The sequence below is a fragment of the Meleagris gallopavo genome, chromosome 13 (assembly GCF_000146605.3).
Source record: "Meleagris gallopavo isolate NT-WF06-2002-E0010 breed Aviagen turkey brand Nicholas breeding stock chromosome 13, Turkey_5.1, whole genome shotgun sequence".
Classification (NCBI taxonomy): domain Eukaryota; kingdom Metazoa; phylum Chordata; class Aves; order Galliformes; family Phasianidae; genus Meleagris; species Meleagris gallopavo.
In genome coordinates this window covers 17,680,208-17,697,595 of record NC_015023.2, presented here as the reverse complement: position 1 = coordinate 17,697,595, position 17,388 = coordinate 17,680,208, and the positions used below count along the sequence as shown (strand labels likewise).

Here is a 17,388-nt window from a genome sequence, read left to right as displayed (position 1 = left end):
CTTCCAACCCCTACAATTCTGTGATTCTGTGATTCTGTGATTCTGTTTCAGTTGCAGTACGTTGTGCCACGACTAAGCTTGGAAGCTCGGGGAATCACAAGCAAGGAGGGTAAGGCTGATCTTGTCTGGAGTTCCCTGACGTGCCCATCTCTGAACTACGGGAGAGCCAGCCTCTGTTTATGGAAGCAAGCACGGTTTCAAGAGCTTTTGAAGGAAAAAGCATTCCAGGTACAAATCTTTCCCACGGCTTAAGTTCACACTGGGATTCTCATTTTTCAGCTCTGCCCTTTACAGTTTCCTTATTGCTGATAGAAGCTGCATATACAAACGTAGCACCCAGGAGGTTGGAATGATGGTTGGGTGACGTTGTTTGTGGTCGGTCACGCGCTCAGGGTTGCTTGTAGATTTTGATGGTGATGATAAGGCAGAAATAGAAAACTGGAAGTGAAGATTCTGTGTCTTGTTTACTGGCAAAACCACAGGGTTTGATTCAATATACAATATCAATAAGAAAATTATCAGGAACAGTAGAGAAGAAGCCTTACCTTCCCCCTGTGTACTGCCTACAAAGTGATCTGAGCCAGCTTTCACATTCTGAACTGTTCAAAGGGGTGTGCTTGTGTGTCACTGAGATGCTTTACAGACTTGCTTTCAGGTAGCCAATTTTGTAGGTTTTAGTAGGTCTTCAATTTAGATGTTTTTGCAGAGGAAATTGTTCTGGAACTTCCTTGGCTTCATGCCTCCAGTTTAGTATCTCTTAATCTGTACTGGATTGCATCTGGTTGTGATCTCTAAATTGCTTTTTTCCTCCAGTTATCTTTCAGAGAGTGGTTGCTGTTGGAACTAGAGGTGCACCCTGAAAAGGATGTTCTTTCTGCTTCAGAAAGGTAACCACAGAGGTGCTCTCTTAAAACAGGGCTACTTCAAGATCTTTCCCCACTCAAATTAGGAAAAAGCATTTGATGTTAGGAGATTAACAACAAAGTAAATAAGCAAGATTCTGTGGGCCACAAATGCCTGTTGTCTACTACAGGCTAAAGCAATGAATTACAAAGCTCAGGCAGTGCTGGGGTGAGATGTGTTTTAACTTGAGAAGTTCACCAGTATATCCCTTAGCCTGCATATACAGTCCTTCCAAGCAATTTCCCAGCACCAAGAGAGAGTTCACATCTGGCCATGCAGTGTTCTGGTATAGCACTTAACTTGGTGGATGAGCTTCCTTTATTTTTTAAAAAAATAAATCTATTACAGCATTTAAAGTTTCCTTACCTTCTTTTCAATACTGCAGGCAGGACTTCCATTACTGGGCTATCTATCAGTGGTATCTTCCAGCACCTTCTGCTTCTGGTGGCTGTGATGGAGACCTGGAAAAGGCATGTGGCATCATTATCAACTGCATTCTGGATTTCTCACAAAGGTATTCTGTATCATGACTTGCATTTCTACAGGAGCAATGGTTCTGCTAATGACCGGGCAAACTAGGAGCTGTCAGCTTGTGTCTTACATGGGGACATATTTTCCCCATGGTGGAACCAATTCCCTTCTTACAGGTCTGGCTGCAAATGAAGGCTGGGAGGTGGCTCTGTGTGACTCACTGGTCTTTGCATAGGAATCTTGCTTTAGGTGACGGAGGTCTGGATCTGAAATCACAAATAGAGTCCGTAGTCTGTGTGTCTCTTTTAAGTTGAGTTTGTATTCGTATTTGTTTGGCCAGACAAGCGTCAGTGCCCTTGGGGAAGTGGCTGAAGCTAGAAAATAAGGAAGGAGGGTTAGAGGAGAGTTGCTGTCTCATCTACAGCTTACCTAAAGAACATTAATGTTAGAGCTTTGCGCTTGTGTGAAGCCATTTGATATTACTTGAATTATTTTCTCCTTCTGGGTGAACAGGGGGAGTTACCTGGTGTGCCTCTTAATTTCAGGTTGGACCTGGGTAGCTGTGGCCAGGTGAAGTCAGTCAGTCCTGATATTCTTTGCAAGTTGCAGGTGAGTTCAGATTTTGAAGTGCATCTCTGTCCTTGAATTTGGCCTAAGATTTTTCTATTATGTCAGTGTACAGAAGACTGGCGTTCAGTTCTCAGATGTGAGCAATGGCATGGAAATAGAGATATTGATCTCTGTGTATTACTTTGGAGAATCATAGAGGGTTTGAGCGCAAACTAATGTGCAGCCCTGACAAACACTGTTTTCCCCTTTGCCCTGCCTTATTTAGGAGATGGTACTCGAGCTGGGATGTAGGCGAAGGCCACCTTCAGGCTGCTTGGATGCCAAGAGACACTTCTTGTTTGAGATTCTCCAGGAAAGGCTGAAAGACAGACACCATAGTTCTGCTTTGGGTGAACAGCTGTGGAGGCAGCAGGAGCTGCTGCTGCACAGAAGGTAAATGCAGACCTGAATGGCCGGGAATGCCTTGAACAAATGTGGTGTTGTGTATTGTGTTGTGTACTTGTGCAGCTGGGTAGCCTCCCTTCAGAGCACAATGCACATGAAAATAAATGACACTATGCATTCTGGTAGCAAATGTGCAAGAGATGCTTATTTCCAAGCACCCACATGGTTGAAATGCTTCTGTGTGCCATCTTTGGCCTTTAGTTATCCCTTTGGATGGACTGGATTTCCATGGCCAACACATATTTGTAGACTCTGTTTATAGCCAGCAACACTCCTAATGCCACCACCTGCATTAATCGTCCTTAGATTGCTGCTCCAGGATAAGCATGCATTTCCATTTTTGAGCCATTGATACTATCTTTGAAAGTGGTCTGTGTATCTCACTGAAATGCAGGTTCTTTTCTGGGCAACTGTAAAAATTGCTTGTATGGTTTCTGTCCCAGTGTTTGGGATTGTTGTGTTTGACATGCTCACAAACTGCCCCAGATATCAAAGTTATGTGCTCTGAGAGCACGGACTCAGATCTTGATGACAACTTTGATTTTGTTTTTCTCTTCCCTGCCAAAGGATTCTGGTGGGGCTCCCTGCATCCACTCTGATCGTGACTTGTCGAAAAGGAAAGAAAGCTCTGTTGGACTGTGAAGATTTTTTTCATTATGTAAACTCAGAGCTGGTATGTGTGGCTAGCCAGATAATTGTTTCTTGTTGGTAAATGCTCTAGCTAGAGACCTTAAGCTCACGCTTAGGCCAGAAGTTGAGATGCAGCCAATTTAACATATATCAGAATGTGGGGAATTTCAGCTTCGAAAACATCTCTGTAGCTTTCTGAGGTCTTGCAGAGCATTGTTCATGCTCAGGATAGTTATCATTTCTATTTATTCATCCTGATGGACAGCATTTTCAAACCCTGAGGCACAGCCAGCTACTGCTACTCATTCTGAGACCATTAGTCAAACTGCTGCTGCTGTGCACAGCAAGCAGGGCCATCTGATGTGCTGGGACTGTAAAGCTCAATCTGGTCAGTGAAAAGATTTCTGTAACCTGACTGATAGCTGGGGTCTCACAGGGTGATTCTGTGCTGCCAGAATCTTCTTGAGGAAAATGATATTTCAGAAAGGAAGGAATGAAACTTTTTCTTTCCTCATTTTGCCACAGAAGAACGTCTGTTCCAGGGGGTATGCGCTTTCCTATGGCATCACTGCACACTTCTTCAGGGTAAGTGCTGCCTTTGTTATTCTGCTCTATTCTCCCTGCCAGCCAGAGCAGTTTCCTTACTGGGATACCTGACTGTATGCTGTTCTTAACACTGAGATGTGCCACTTGCACAGTTGTGTTGAGAATTCACTGGTGTAAATTGCAAAAAGAAGAGCAGTAGTCCAGGGAAGAGAAGTGAATTAACAGGAGGAATTAATGGTGGAGACTAATTTTAATACAATGCAGCAAAGCAGGTGGCAGAAGGAGAAGCTGTTGAGTGTGTGCTTCTTTTGCAGGGCCATGCTGACCCCTACAGTTATCTTTGATTAGTTAACATATGGGTTTGGGAGGTACTTCAGAGCAGCAACGACATAGGTGTGCAGTCATCCTGTGATCTGTCCTCACCCAGGGCCTGCTGAATGCCAGCTTGGACTGTGAAGAACCAGCAGAAGGGGTCAATGATGTACTAACAACGTGTCAAACCAAGTGTCCCATTGTGCTGTTCTCTGCAGTGGTAACCCTTCAAGTTTTGTCCTTATTTTTAACAGTAGATGTATATTCTGTGTCTATTTAAAGTGCATCTTTTAAGCTTCATTTAATGTAAACTGTGAAGTAAGGGATAATTCTTAATGCCTTTGGAAAAATGCAGAGTGTTTTAGTATACCCTCTGATCCCAGCTCTGGACATGCAGAAGTGGAGTGGAGGAACAGAATTTAAGAGTGAGAAGACAGAAGGTAGAAGGGTACATGGCAACCCCAGATTCTGTAAAGCACTTTTTTTTTTGTCCTCTCCATGTCACCCTTCACACACTGTCTTACTTGGAGGTAGTTGTTTTTGTTGCATCTTATAAGTACAAACATCCCCTTTGTGGAACACTGAATTTTGAGCTCCTGGACATCCTGCTAGTGGAATTTCAGGGCCCCATGGTACAAACTGTCATGGATGACCCACTTGGCATTTCCAGGATGTGTGTGTGTGTGTGTGTGTACACATACACATCTTGGGCTTCTACATTAAGGGGAGGAAAAAACCTGTCTCTCACTACCTGACTGAGAAAGCTTGCATATACTACTACAACATCTACTAGGCATGCTACTGCTAACACTGCTGGTTTCTGGCTTTCTTCCCAGCTCTGGTGGCCACGGTTGGAGCCAGTGCTTTGCTCTCAGTGGAAGAGACTCTTTGGTGCTCCACTTCCAGAAGAATTGGAGAGACTGAGGGAATGCCAGTCCTCAGCAGTGGGGTGTGTATGAGGAACCTGGACACTGACCTGCAGGCAGGAGACCTGCTCTGATGGACAGGCTTCCTGGACGCCTGTTCTCTGAAACAGGCTGGATTTCAGCAGGCAGAAAGAAAGAAGTGCTAACGTGTGTTGAGGCTTGTAGGACAGCTATAAACAGATTCCTTTGTAGAGTTCAAACTCGGAATAGGTTCATCATAATCATTTAGTCAGGCCTTCTGTGTAATATGGGTCAGAGTGTTTCACCATAAGGAAAAGAGAATCTTTTTAGAGGAGACTGGAAGCAGAAGCCTTGTTAGACAAACCCTGGAAATAGCCTTTAGCACACTGTTGAGTCATTTGTTCAATCAGCCACACCCTTTGCTCCTGGATGTGGTGAATTTCAGATCTCTTGAAATTGCTGATTGCTTCTCAGCTGTGTCCTTCCCTCTCCATATCATTCCCCCGTGGTAAATCTGCTGTCTGTTCAGCATCCTGCAGCTTTTCACCTAAAGTTGGAAATTCCATATAAGAATCTTCTTATGGGTTATTGCAGGCAATAAGCACGTGATTCTGTAGCATTGTACAGAGGTAATTAATTAGCTGCCCAACCTGTGATAAGGGAGATTTTGGGAGGCTACTGGCTGTTGCTTCACCTTTTTTTTTATTATTATTTTTTTATTTTTATTTCTCTGAACAACTCCACATGGTGTTCAACAACAAGGAGAAAGCTGGGGAGAAAAAATGCATTTTCTTTGGCCCAATCACAAACTTAAGCACTTTGCCAAAGCCCTTGAATCCCCTCCTCATTTACAGCTATGATTCTTTCTCTCAAACCATGACATGCTGGTTTTGTTTCCTAGCTTCCTTTCTTCAGGACGGGTTTTCCCTCTCTCTGGCCCTCCTTGGATTTCTGCTGCCTTCCTCCATTGCACTGTTCAACAGCACTCACCATGTGGAAGAGAGAGAAATGTACTGAAGAGACTGGGAACTGACACAGAGCAGGCAAGACTGGACTCATTTTAAATGTCTGCTGTTCTTCACACTTAAAAGCTGAAAGTAGAATGCATTTTTCTTGAACACCATTTCTCAGTTAGACCCTGTTGTGAAATCTTGCTGATGGCTTTTTGGTAGAACATAGCTGTAAATACCAGTTACTAAATATTTACCCTACAGGCAAAGGTGTTTAAACTTTTAACTTTTAACTCAGATACTGACTTCTCTGTGAAGTCACTGAAGATTATTTAAATAGCTGCTCTAGAAAACAGTGCTGCAGAGGAGGAGAGTTTAGCCCATGGCTCTCCAGGATCACTTCTCCCACTGACAATGGAGAAATCCCCGTTGATCTTCATTCTGGAAACTTGGCAGAAGGGCTAAAGAGATACAGAAATGGAATTCTTCTGCTGAGAAGGAAGTTGGGCTGCTGTCCTGGCAGCTGTGTGTGTTTATCTAGAGGAGATAGCAGGCACCAAAGCTCAGAATGGGGAGTGTCTCTATATTGAGAAATTCACAGGTAAATCTTGCTTATGCAGAACCTGTGCCTTATGACTTACTCTGAAGTTTTAATCCTTGGGGCAAGAGTTGTGGTAGCAGCCCTTCTTGCTGTGGGATCAAACTCACCACTGCTTACACTGCTCTGGAGCCAAAACTATTAATCAGAGGCTGATCTCACCAAGGTGATACATGCATTTAGTACAGGTGAAATGATGACAACTTTGACCTTAAAAGTCTGCCTTAAGACAGGAGGAGGACACCGGGAAGACCTGAAGCATGATGCTTCTCCGCTCTTTTCCCTGCCTTGGCCTTGCTGCTGTGTGTGTGTGTGCAGCCCTGCTGTGTACATAGCTTGCTGTCTGGCTCTGCCCTCTTCCTTCTCAGAGGGCAACAGGAACAGAAAAGATTTTGTTTTACAACTCAACGGGTGACAGAAATAAAAGCATTACTTTAACTTCCCCGGGTTATAAAACCACTTTGATTGGAGTAGTAGGGATCCAGGAAAGCAGAGACGTGTGGCAGGACAGGATTACAGTGCACTTGCTGAGATGGGAAGCTGCACAGCATCTCCTGGTGGCATGCAGGCTGTTAACTAAGACCAGCTCTCTCCCACATTTACATTTGTTTAGCTTGCTTAGTTTTCCCTGTATTTGGAATTTGGAACTTGCCTTTTTTTTGGTCTGATTTACTTTGAATTTTTTATGGGATTTCCCTCAAGAAGCAATGAACCAAGGCAGGTCCCAGACTGTCTTCTTGAAACTGCCTTCACCTGAAAACAGCAGTGCTTGTAGTTCATCTGAGTCCACCCTGGGAATGCTGAATTTCACTTGATGAAATGTTACTTCCTGAGTGGAAAGTGTAAGTTCTGAGTCATCACCGCAGATACAACTAACAGCACTCTCTTTTCCTTGCAGTTTCTTGTTTCTCTGCTGTTCTTCTCACTCATGGATCTAATCTCAGCAAAAATAGCACCAAAGGTAAACTCAACCCTTAGGGGATTCTCATGACACCAAATAGATCTGATCAGCTTGGTTTGCTGTCTAAGAAATGCTTTGTACAAGTACTCTGAAAGCTGGTAGCTTGCTCTGCCAGAAGGAAAGGATCTCCAACATCCCAGAGAGAGCCTGCTGAAAGCCCTTCTGTTCATATCAGATTGAAAATGTATTTTCCTGTCTGATATTCTCTTCCCTTTCACTACAGTAGCTTTTATTTCTCGTCCTGAGCATCTTACAGTTTTCAGTTTCTTGCTCATACTTCACACTTCCCATGTAGTGCTGGAATCTCATATCTATGTCTTGGCTTCTCTGCATTTCACTTTTGTTGTAAGACACTTTTTCCCAGTCTGGAAACATGTGGCATTTCACAGGAGATGGGGTCTGCAGCAAGGAGGAACACAGATTTCCAAATGATTTAGTGCTGTAAAACGGAAGAGCAAAGACAAGAAGATTCTTTCAGCAGCTTTCTGCCCTAAGCATCCTCTTGTCTATGAATGTGTGCTTCTGTCTCTTTGTCATCTTCTCCATTTTGAAGTGCAATCGTTTGTGTAATCAGCTAACAGATTGGATCAGGGAGCAGATTCAAGTTAAAAATAGTCATTTGGGCTCAGCCTTTCTCTGGGGGAGTCTGGAGAAAGAGTCACTGAGAAAAGAAATATCTTCAGCAAACAGATCTGGAAGGTTGTTCTGAGTAAAATGAGCAATGCAAAAATACTCTTAGCTGACACTAGAGAGGTTAGAGGGGGGAAGCTGGCTCTGGGGAGCAGGGTGGGGTAGATGCAGAACTTGAGTATCTCTCTGGAGCAAAGCTGGGAAGCATGCTGGTGACGGGCTGGTTGCTCATCAATACTACTTCCTCGACCTTTGCAAATGATGCTCAAGTGAGCAGTGCTGTAACTTGGTTTGGTGATGCAGCCTCCTGCATTGCAGAAGTGCCTGACTGCCCAGGGAGGAACTCAGCCCCCAGGTGAGGAGAAAGGCTTGGGCTAAATTCATAGACGTCCTCTATTAAAGCATTTCACACGCATGATCTCTTACTGAAACTCTTCTGCTTTGATACAGTTAAAACCTAAGACAAACTAGACCTGTCCTTTCTGACACCCAGGAAGGTGTGGATTTTCAGACATCTCTGGAATGGGCCCTGGAGATCTTGCAATGCCTGGAAGAGAGGGGCATATCCTGGCCACTTCTCTTCCTGTCAGCAGAAGAAGGTGAGAGGGTGAGGTTTAGTGCTGGACAGTAGTGCTTTATCTCTTTGATCAATGAGTGTGCTTGTAAGAAGGAACTCTGGTGCCTTTGTGGGCTGCACGGAAAAAACAGTTTCATTAAAAGCTGCTTCTACTCTGCAGCACGGTGACTTGGCTGCTGATTAGGAGCGACTGAAACTCAACATTGTTTCATCTAGTAGGAAAAGTCTAAAAGGATCAGCTTCCTTCTGCCAGGGTCACTGCACCCACCGTTAGGGTTTGCTGTGTGCTGGGAAGAAGCTGCGCAGACCCTGCATTAGGTAGCAGAGGACCAGTGAAGGTGCTTAATGATTTTCTCTGACTGTTGCAGGCTCTGGAAAATACTCTGTCCTGCACTGCGCAGCCTCAGACCGCCACAGCCGGCTCTTGCCTGTTGCCTTCTACAGGTAATGTCCTGCTGGTTTCAGAAGGAATGCTTGTGGGGAGGATGTGGTTGGTGATTGACACGCACTGCAGCTGGCCTGTGGGTGAGCCGAGCTCTTGTGTTAGCTGTGCAGGAGAGAACAGTGCAGCACAGCAGGTCTGCTATTGAAGAATCCCTGTATATTGTGCTAGAAGTTTCCCTTCATCTGTGTGCGTCTAACAGAAGCGTTCCTGGCTGCCTTCTCATGTGGTAGCCCTGCACACAGTGGGGAGCTGTAAGATGAGTGGTAGCAGGAGCTCTAGCTGTATTTGCCCCGTGTCTTTCCATTTGAACCAGCATGTGGTGCATGTTTGATTTCCCACAGCCTTACCCCCGGCTTTCACCACAAGCTGCTCAACAGAGAGCACCTCTTCCTTTACGTGGCACTCAATCTCTACATCCAGCTGCTTCAGCTCTTTGTGGAAGGGAAAGACCTGCCCCAGCCTAAGCAGGTAGGAAAAGGCCCTGCAGAACATATGGGTGAAGCTCAGTCTCTTTTATTTCTTCTAACTCTAAGTCGTATTTGTGATCCATTCCCAACGCCGCTTGCAGCATTCTTCTTGTTCTCACTTTCCTGTACAAAGTAGTGGCATGCTGTGGAGCTGCATTTGCAGGCATGCAGCTTGAGTTGGAGAGAACCCTGTCCTGCGGGTGCCTGAAACCTAAGATGCCTCACTGCTGTCTATGGAACCTTAGGATGAACGTAGACAGCAATCGAGATATCTGCCAACCTGGAGCTAGACCATAGGCACAGCATAATGGTTCTTTTTCCAGTTCAGGAGGTGGGGACTGAGACTTGGGAGTGACATTGCTCTGGGCTTTGATCTACCTTGTCTCTTCTGAGTTCCTCAGGCAGATCCCTTAGAAGTGATCTCTACAGCCCGTCAGTTCCTCCTCGGTGCAATTCCATGCTGCCCTGCCAAAAGCTTTGGAAACATAGGACTGGTGCGTGAGTTTTTCCTCTTTTATCACTCTGAGGTGACTGTCTGCTCACTGACAGCACGTGTATCTTTCATGCCGCCCTCAAACTGTACTGGTGCTGCCTGCTTATCACACCGTATGCAGAACTTTCTGTAACAGTGGAGCGGTGGAGGACACCTGCTGTTCAACTAGAGCTACAGCCACAGCTCTCCTCCTCCCCAGCTGCAGGCTCCATCTTTCTCAGCAACGTTAACCATTATTCTTTCATGCAGTCTTGCACTCACCACTTGCTTAATGCTCAGTCTTAGGTAAAATATCAAGCAGTTAAATGACAGGTGTTGAAATTCCAGCCCTCCACCGTGCTGTCTGGCAAAGCCCGTTATTTCTGCCTGACTCAGCGACAGCACCTCTCCCTTCTACTTTTGCACATTGCTGAGAAGCAGCAAAATGATCTGCTGTAGCTGTAACTTGCCTTGAGGAAGCAGGAGCAGGTCTGATGTCATTTACTCTCTCCCCAGTTACTGGAGGCATGTGAAAAACTCGACCCAGAGGTGGGAGCCATCCTCCAGCACTTCTCCCGGCCTGCTGCATCCATGGAGGTGGATGAAGAGCTGCTCCTGTTCTGAGTGACAGTGACACTGCTGCAGGGAGCAGGCTGAGCAGAACACACTGCCTGCAGGTGAAGGGAAAGACACCACACTACCTTTCCCACTAGTACTGTTTCTTTCCAATTACTTTGTAAATAATTTATTACAAGCATAACCATGAAGCTCTTATTACAATAAAAAGTAGGTTACAAACTTCAGTTTAGACTTGCTTTGGGATTTTTTTTTCTTTTTTTTTCCAAAACAAAACGCCTGCTTTCAGTTGCTCCACTGTCATACGTACCCTTACAGCCACCTGAGGGCAATTCTGAGCAGGCAGCAGCTTGTGCAGGTTGGGAACAGCTGTGGGCCAACTTTGTTTCTACAGCTGTGTGCGTAGGGAGAAGGGGGACAACAAAGGGGTGCTGCCAAACATCCACTCCCCTTGGATTAGACAGACTTAGTACAACACTGCTGAATCAGACGTGAGCATGGAGAATCACAGCATAACAAGCTTTTTCTGAGCAAGCTGAAGCTAATTCCATCGAGTTCTTTGGAGACTAAAACGTAGATTAAAAATCTCCACTCTGCCATATAGTTTCTGTGGGGCCAGACTGGGAAAGCTTCCCCATCCCCCTCAGGTGGGCTCTTGCTGTGCAGTCACTTCTGGCTTTACTGCCTGGTTTTCTGAAGTCCCTGATGTATTTAAGAGGAGAATGGGCTCTGACTCCAGGGGCTTGGTTTTGTCCTGAGTCTGGGTCAGAGGGTGCACCATAGACATGTGGACGTTAAGGTTATGGGCCTTCTCAAAACGTTTCCCACACTGGTCACAGGCAAACTCCAGCTCCGTCTCCGCTTTGTGTTTGGTCATGTGGTACTTGAGTGATGCTCGCTGCCTGCACTGGAAGCCACAGATTTCACACCTGCAAGGCAAAGCATGGGCTCAGCACCCAGCTCAGAGCCACAGCCCGAGCCCAAGCTGTTTGTCACAGTGACTAAGCCCATGTTTTCCTGCACTGAATAGGAGGAAGGAACTGCAAGAGAAGAATAACTGCAGCCTTCAACAGCTGGCTTAAAGCATCTTCTAGAACCACCCAAGCCAAGGAGCATCATCATTCTCAGGTCTGTGGCTCATTGCTTGTAGCTGAGCATTCATCAGTTGAACACTGAAGAATAGGATAGAAGGGGCAAGACTCGCTCAGCAAAGGGAAGCTCTGGAGCTCAGACTCACAGTGGGGAAGTGGATGAATATTTAAGGCATCCCAGAATTACACGGCACTGAGGACAGTAAGAGCTCAGCACAACTTCCTGACTCCTCCTATCCATTTTCTTAGCTACGAAGGCATGATGAGGTACACTTACTGGAGGGGCTTTGCTCCTGAGTGCCGCATCTGATGGACTGAGAGGTGTTTGCGTTGCTTAAAGGTCTGCCCACATTCATCACAGATATAGTTGCGTACCTCTGCAATGGAAATGAGGAAAGACTCACCCATTGTGCCGATTTCTTAGCACGTGAAACACACAAGCAGCTGTCCATGGCTCCTAGGGGAGCCTGAATTCCTCCTCCTGCCTCAAGTCCCCTAGATGAAGGCTTGCTGCAGACTTACGCATCAGGAAGACAGTTCTACAGCCGCCCCAGTCTTGCTATGGCACCTACAAGCCTTGTACAAATGAATTACTCCATGTTGGTAACACCTGTCCTCTGTGATGAGAAGCTGAAGACGCACCTGTATGGATGAGCTTCACATGACGCTGTAGGTACCGGTCAATCATGAACACCTTGTTGCAGCCTGGATGAGGACAGGGCCTCTCCCGAACTTCTTCATGATGCTCTTTGATGTGTTTCTGAAAAGAAAGGACAGAGCTTCTAACTGATGGTCACCGGGCACAGACTGGGGCTGTGTTTTCTCCAGAGAAAAGAATTTGGATCCCACAAGAAACGGGACACCCATCTCGGCAGCCTCGTGCACCAGCACTGTTTCACCGTGAAAAAGCAGGGATGGATTTGGGCGTAAGCGTGGCAGAGGGGACTTCACAGCACACAGCAGAACTCATTCCAAGAACCGCTGCTGAGCCACTGGCTGGCAGGTTTGAGGAAGGAACAAAGCCTGAACTTACCTTCATGCCATCTGCCCCCCTGTAGACAGCTGTGCAGCCCTGATAAGGACACTTGTAAATGGTGGGCAGCTCCTCCCTGCAAAGCAGAGGCTCGCAGTCAGCCAAGGGCCTAAAGCTGGGACTGCAGCCTAGCCACAGGCTGCTCCTTATTACCTTTCACATTTGATTTTTTTTTTCCAGCCCGGTTTTGGCCCTGGCTTCTTCCTTACTTTGGGCTCTTCTGCCTTCTTTGCTTCTTTGCTGTCACTTTTCTTGCTAGAAACCCTCCAGGAAGGAAGAAAGACATTTGTTTAATAATTGATGTTGATTCAAGATCTCCCACCTAATTGTCCCTGAATGTTACACTGAGCCTGGGGGCTCAGCCTGGCAACAACAGGAGCATGCTGACAAATGCAAGCAAGCCACATTGATGTATTCAGTGCAGGGCCATGCAGGAAAACAAGCTTGCCCAGCTGAGCCCACCCCATCCCCAGGAAGCAGAGGCGATGCCAGCCCTCCTGCTCAGCCACCCAGCTGACCACATGTGCTGCACAGCAGGGAAAGCCCCTCACTTTTTCTCAGGGTAAGGCTCGAAGGAGTCGTCTGAAGATTGCACGTTTCTCTTCTCCATTTCGTCATCGCTCAAGAAGTCTCTGAGAAAGAGAGAAGTTGCCCTTTACCAACACAGGACTTGGCTGACAGTTCAGCACAGCAGCAGCAGCAGCACGTTCTTCACTCCCAGCATTTACCTTCCCCGTAGAACAGCATGGCAACTGAGGCTCCACGTGTTCTCCTCCCCCACAATCTCCCAAAACAAACACAGCCCCCAAACGCAGCAAATAGCAGAACTGGTTCCTTTTAGGACTAATCTCTGTAAGAATCACTGAACCACTTTTAGGAGAACAAAAATGGCTGTTTCTGAGAGGGTCTGATGTTGTAACAGCTTCCTATACTAAGAAAAGTCATTTTGTAGAGCAAGAATGTAATATAAATGTCTGGCACAGGTTAATTAAGCTACAGGTCATTCAGTATTTCCTCATGTGGAGCAGCCACATCTTTTTGTTTGTTTTAAAATCCCAAGCTACACAAGAAGCAATTAATTCTGAAGCCAGGAAACAAGCAGTAGGTTCCCGTGGTGCTTTTAGCATGACAGCTGACAGGTTTAGCTGACACACCAAAGTAAGTTTGCACTTGGCTCCTCTGAACCTCCACTTAACCAGCAGCTGTTCACACACCTCAGCTGCAGTCCCTAGATTTAGAGGGCTCAGCCAAATCTTAGCTCAGAACAACCACTAAGCAGCCTGCATCCACTTGGGCTTCCTTACTCTCCCTGTGCACAAACAGGGTGATTTCAGAGCAGCAGCTCCTGCCTGTGAGCCCACACTGACCGCTCACAGAGGGGAACCAGCACTGGCACTACCAGCACGCAGAACCACACAGCCCCACGCTGCCCTGCCACGGCCGCTGCTATCCCAGAGCACAGGGCAGTGCACAACACAGCCAGCTGTGCTGGAAGCAGCCAACAGACAGCACACACTGCGTGTGCAGCACGTGGGAGGGAGCCGAGGGCGACCAGCGTGGCTGCAGAGAAACCTCCCTGCCCCTCAGTGCCACCTCCCAGGGCCTTCTGAGGACCGGGCTGCTCGTGGAGAAGCTCTCCGCGGTCATTTCATACTTGCAAAGAAGACATTAAGGCTATTTTAAACCCACTCTTCTCTCACCCCTCAGAAAGGTCACTGAACTCGTCTTTTACCCGCTCATCCGACGTTGTAGACAGAACCTGCTTCCCACTCAACTGTCCTAGGGAATGAAAGAGAACAAGGTACGTTACTAGGAAAAGCAGTGAAAAGAAGCCAGAGGCAGCTGTTGAGAAGGCACTGACTTAACTCATGGTGGCCCATACTGCAAGAAGGATGTGCTCCAAGACGAGCTAATGATTATTTAAAATCAAAGTCAATGTTTCATGAGCTCTGGGAGCATTCTCTCTGCACCCCAGGCAGCTCCCACAAGCATCTTTTGGTTTCCCAGCCACTACTGCTCTGCAACCAAGACTCATTCCCCAGTGAGTTACAACTACCTTTTCTCTTTCCAGCAGCAGAAATATCATGTGACTGCCAAAGCTAAACAGATTCCAACTTCTGTAACTCAAAGTCAGCGTTAAGCCCCAAATTTTAAAAGAGAAAAGAATGCAGCAGCAAACCTGTATTAAGGCAGCCCAAGAGCAAGGCTGCCTGTGCAGACAGAAGCGCCTCCTAGGCCTCACGCTGCTCACACTGCCTGCAGTCACAGTGGGATGGGAAAACCCCCCCACTGACACACAGACAGGGTTTGGATTGACCTCAAATAACCGCCTGGCAAACAGACAGGGACCACTCCGCACCACTTGACTGGTGAGAGCAGGGCCACGTGGTCCTGCCAGATATACACAGCCAGCTGAACAGCCACATCTCACCCCCTCATCGAGAGGAAAACAATGTGCAGAGGCAAGGAGACCAGCTTGGCTGCAGGACAGCTGGGCCAGCCAAAGCTTCACATCCTCCTTCCCTCTGCAAGAGCAGAGCTGATTCTCTGCACAACCAGCATTTCTGAGCTGTAGTTCAAGTACCCTACCAGTCCCCAAGGAAGGCCACCCAGGCTCAGCAGCGCTCCTTGAGCAGATCTCTGCCTTACCCAGAGGCCTGGGAGGGCAATCAGAAGGGAAATCCCTTACCTGTGGCGCTGCTCAGTGGTGACACGGGCTGGGGCAGGGCTTTCTCCTGTAACGAGGCTGTGCTGTCCAGCTGAGAATGAGACGAATCCCTGTTCTGTGATGGCTCATTCTCCAACTTCAGTGGCACTGATGTGGTCCCTTTGTTTGCGGGCTGCTGACAAGGAGTCGTCCTTACTGGAGCATGCTGGGGTTTGGGAGCAGAAACAGCCTCGGCATTGTCTGCCCCGTTGTCCGTCAAGCGCTGCGCCATGTTCTTGTTCCACTCCCGTTTGACAGCCAAGGCATTGTCAACAAGCACCGTACTACAGTCAGAATCCGTGTCCATGATGTAGTCATGCCCATCCCCGCAGCCCCAGACGGCACGGATGATCCCGCAGTACTCAGAGGACAGCACGCTCTGCAGGCTCGGCACCGACTGGCAGCCCCCGGCGTGCGAATGCGCCCACGTCACCAGGCTGTGCAGGCACTGGGGGCTGGAGGTGATCAGGTCAACTGTTGGAAGGGGAGAAGCAGCAGGCACAGGGTCAGTGCCTGCAGACCCATTCCTTCTGCACACCCGGATCGAGGCGCGTGGCAGCAGGGGAGGGAGGCACCCTACAGACTGCTCTTTGCATCCCGCTGCACACCAGAACCGCCCTGCCCTCAACACCCCTGAAAAATCGACCCTTTCCTGCTGAAGGAGGCAGCTCTGTGAGCAGCTACTCACCCAGACAGGAGGCACCTCCTTCCACGCCAGGCTGGGCCGGGGCTGCACCGCTCCTGCAAAAGCCAGAACAGCACTGGTAGCATTTAGAGGGACCATACTGAACACGCAGCGATTCATTACTCCCAGTAACTACCAGGAGCACAGAGATGCACGTACTTTCCTTTCGACTTGATGTGGCCCGTGGGAGACGCGTTCACCCTCTGAATAAACGTCCTGAGGACGCTGCGGCACTTGTAGAACTGGGCATGGCATTTCTTGCAGACGAACTGGGGGAGTGCAGGGTCCTGGCGCACCGCCACCCCGACCAGCCGCTGGAAGTCTGTGAAGAAGACCTGATCCACGCGGCGCTGCTTCTCTGAGTTCTCCCCCATCACAGGAACCTTCCCAAAGGCGTTGCGCAGGCTCCTGGAGGAGAACTTCCCGTGGCAGAGGCGACAGTATCCAGTGCTCAGGGCTCTGCCGATTCCTGCGAGACAAGGACCGGATGCAGCTGCACGGTGCCTGCTGCAGGAGCACGCAGCCAGCTGCAGCCCGAGGGCATTGGCACACTGGAAGACAACATCCCCATCCCTCGATGCAAGCCAAGGCTGCCTTCAAAGTCCTGGCTTCGGCACCAGTACAGAGCAACCAGAAGGAGCGAGACCTCTGCGAGTCAGAGCAGAACAGGGGCTCCACACCACTACCCACAAACCTGACATCCCTGCCCTGCACTCCTGGGCGGCTGTTCCAGACCTGACTCCGGTCTTCTCAAGGCTCTCACACATCCACACTTCCACCAGCTTAACACTGTCCTCCAGCTGAAGTGCTTCTTTTCCCTCTCCACTGTTTATTAACAGCCAGCAGCCACAGCCCTCAGTGAGCCGGAGCCTCCACAGATCCCAGCCTGCCCGGTGCACTGTTCCTATCACCCTAACGGTCCCACAGCCACACACAGGGCACCAAGGAGGCTCTCAGAGATGCAGCAGCCACTGCCCCAGAGCAAAGAATGATGCCACAGCTCTGCTCTAAGGGCACTAACTGCGCATTTCCCCCATGGCAGCCGCTGTGCGGGGACTCCCAGCTGCACACAGCACGATGATAGCCCTCACCTCCTTCCTCAGCAGCAATGCACGCAGCTACCAGCCCCAAGGACCGCCGGTGGGCCGAGAAGACGATGGGCCCCACCGATGTCCCCCAGGGCCTTTTCTTGCCGTACTTTCAACACCTTCCTCCCCAGCTACATCCCCGCCCCCACTTTAAGCCACTGACCGCAGCCAGATCAAGGCCCCGGGAAGGGGCCGCTCAGGGCGCAGCACCCCACTGCCCCCCCTCCTCCGAGCCCCACGGCCGGAGAGAGGCTGAGGCCTGCAGCTCTGCTCCCTACGGCCCCACGTACAGCAGCAATCGGTGCTTCGCGCCACTCGAGGCCTCGCAGCCTCCCTCACGTCCCC

At 48.6% G+C, this 17,388-nt stretch overlaps 2 protein-coding genes across 2 annotated transcripts; one reads left to right on the top strand and one right to left on the bottom strand.

Annotated features, from left to right (window-relative positions):
• The first annotated feature begins 55 nt into the window (after nt 1-55).
• Nucleotides 56-10,666, top strand: LOC104913063 (Fanconi anemia group A protein-like). The gene is made up of 16 exons (XM_010718171.2): nt 56-228; nt 814-887; nt 1,289-1,417; nt 1,920-1,983; nt 2,210-2,376; nt 2,956-3,061; nt 3,544-3,603; nt 3,992-4,096; nt 4,713-4,825; nt 5,665-5,806; nt 7,210-7,272; nt 8,396-8,501; nt 8,848-8,923; nt 9,266-9,392; nt 9,793-9,885; nt 10,380-10,666. The coding sequence occupies exons 5-16, from the start codon at nt 2,213-2,215 to the stop codon at nt 10,485-10,487; spliced, it is 1,263 nt and encodes a 420-aa protein (XP_010716473.1). The 5' UTR covers nt 56-228; nt 814-887; nt 1,289-1,417; nt 1,920-1,983; nt 2,210-2,212; the 3' UTR covers nt 10,488-10,666.
• Nucleotides 10,582-16,551, bottom strand: ZNF276 (zinc finger protein 276; the record flags this gene model as incomplete). Its single annotated transcript, XM_019619857.2, has 10 exons — nt 10,582-11,368; nt 11,808-11,907; nt 12,173-12,290; nt 12,564-12,639; nt 12,717-12,827; nt 13,115-13,195; nt 14,264-14,342; nt 15,253-15,744; nt 15,959-16,011; nt 16,115-16,551. Coding segments are annotated over 10 exons (1,833 nt in total), but the record flags the coding sequence as incomplete, so codon positions are not given.
• Between the last annotated feature and the right edge of the window lie 837 nt (nt 16,552-17,388).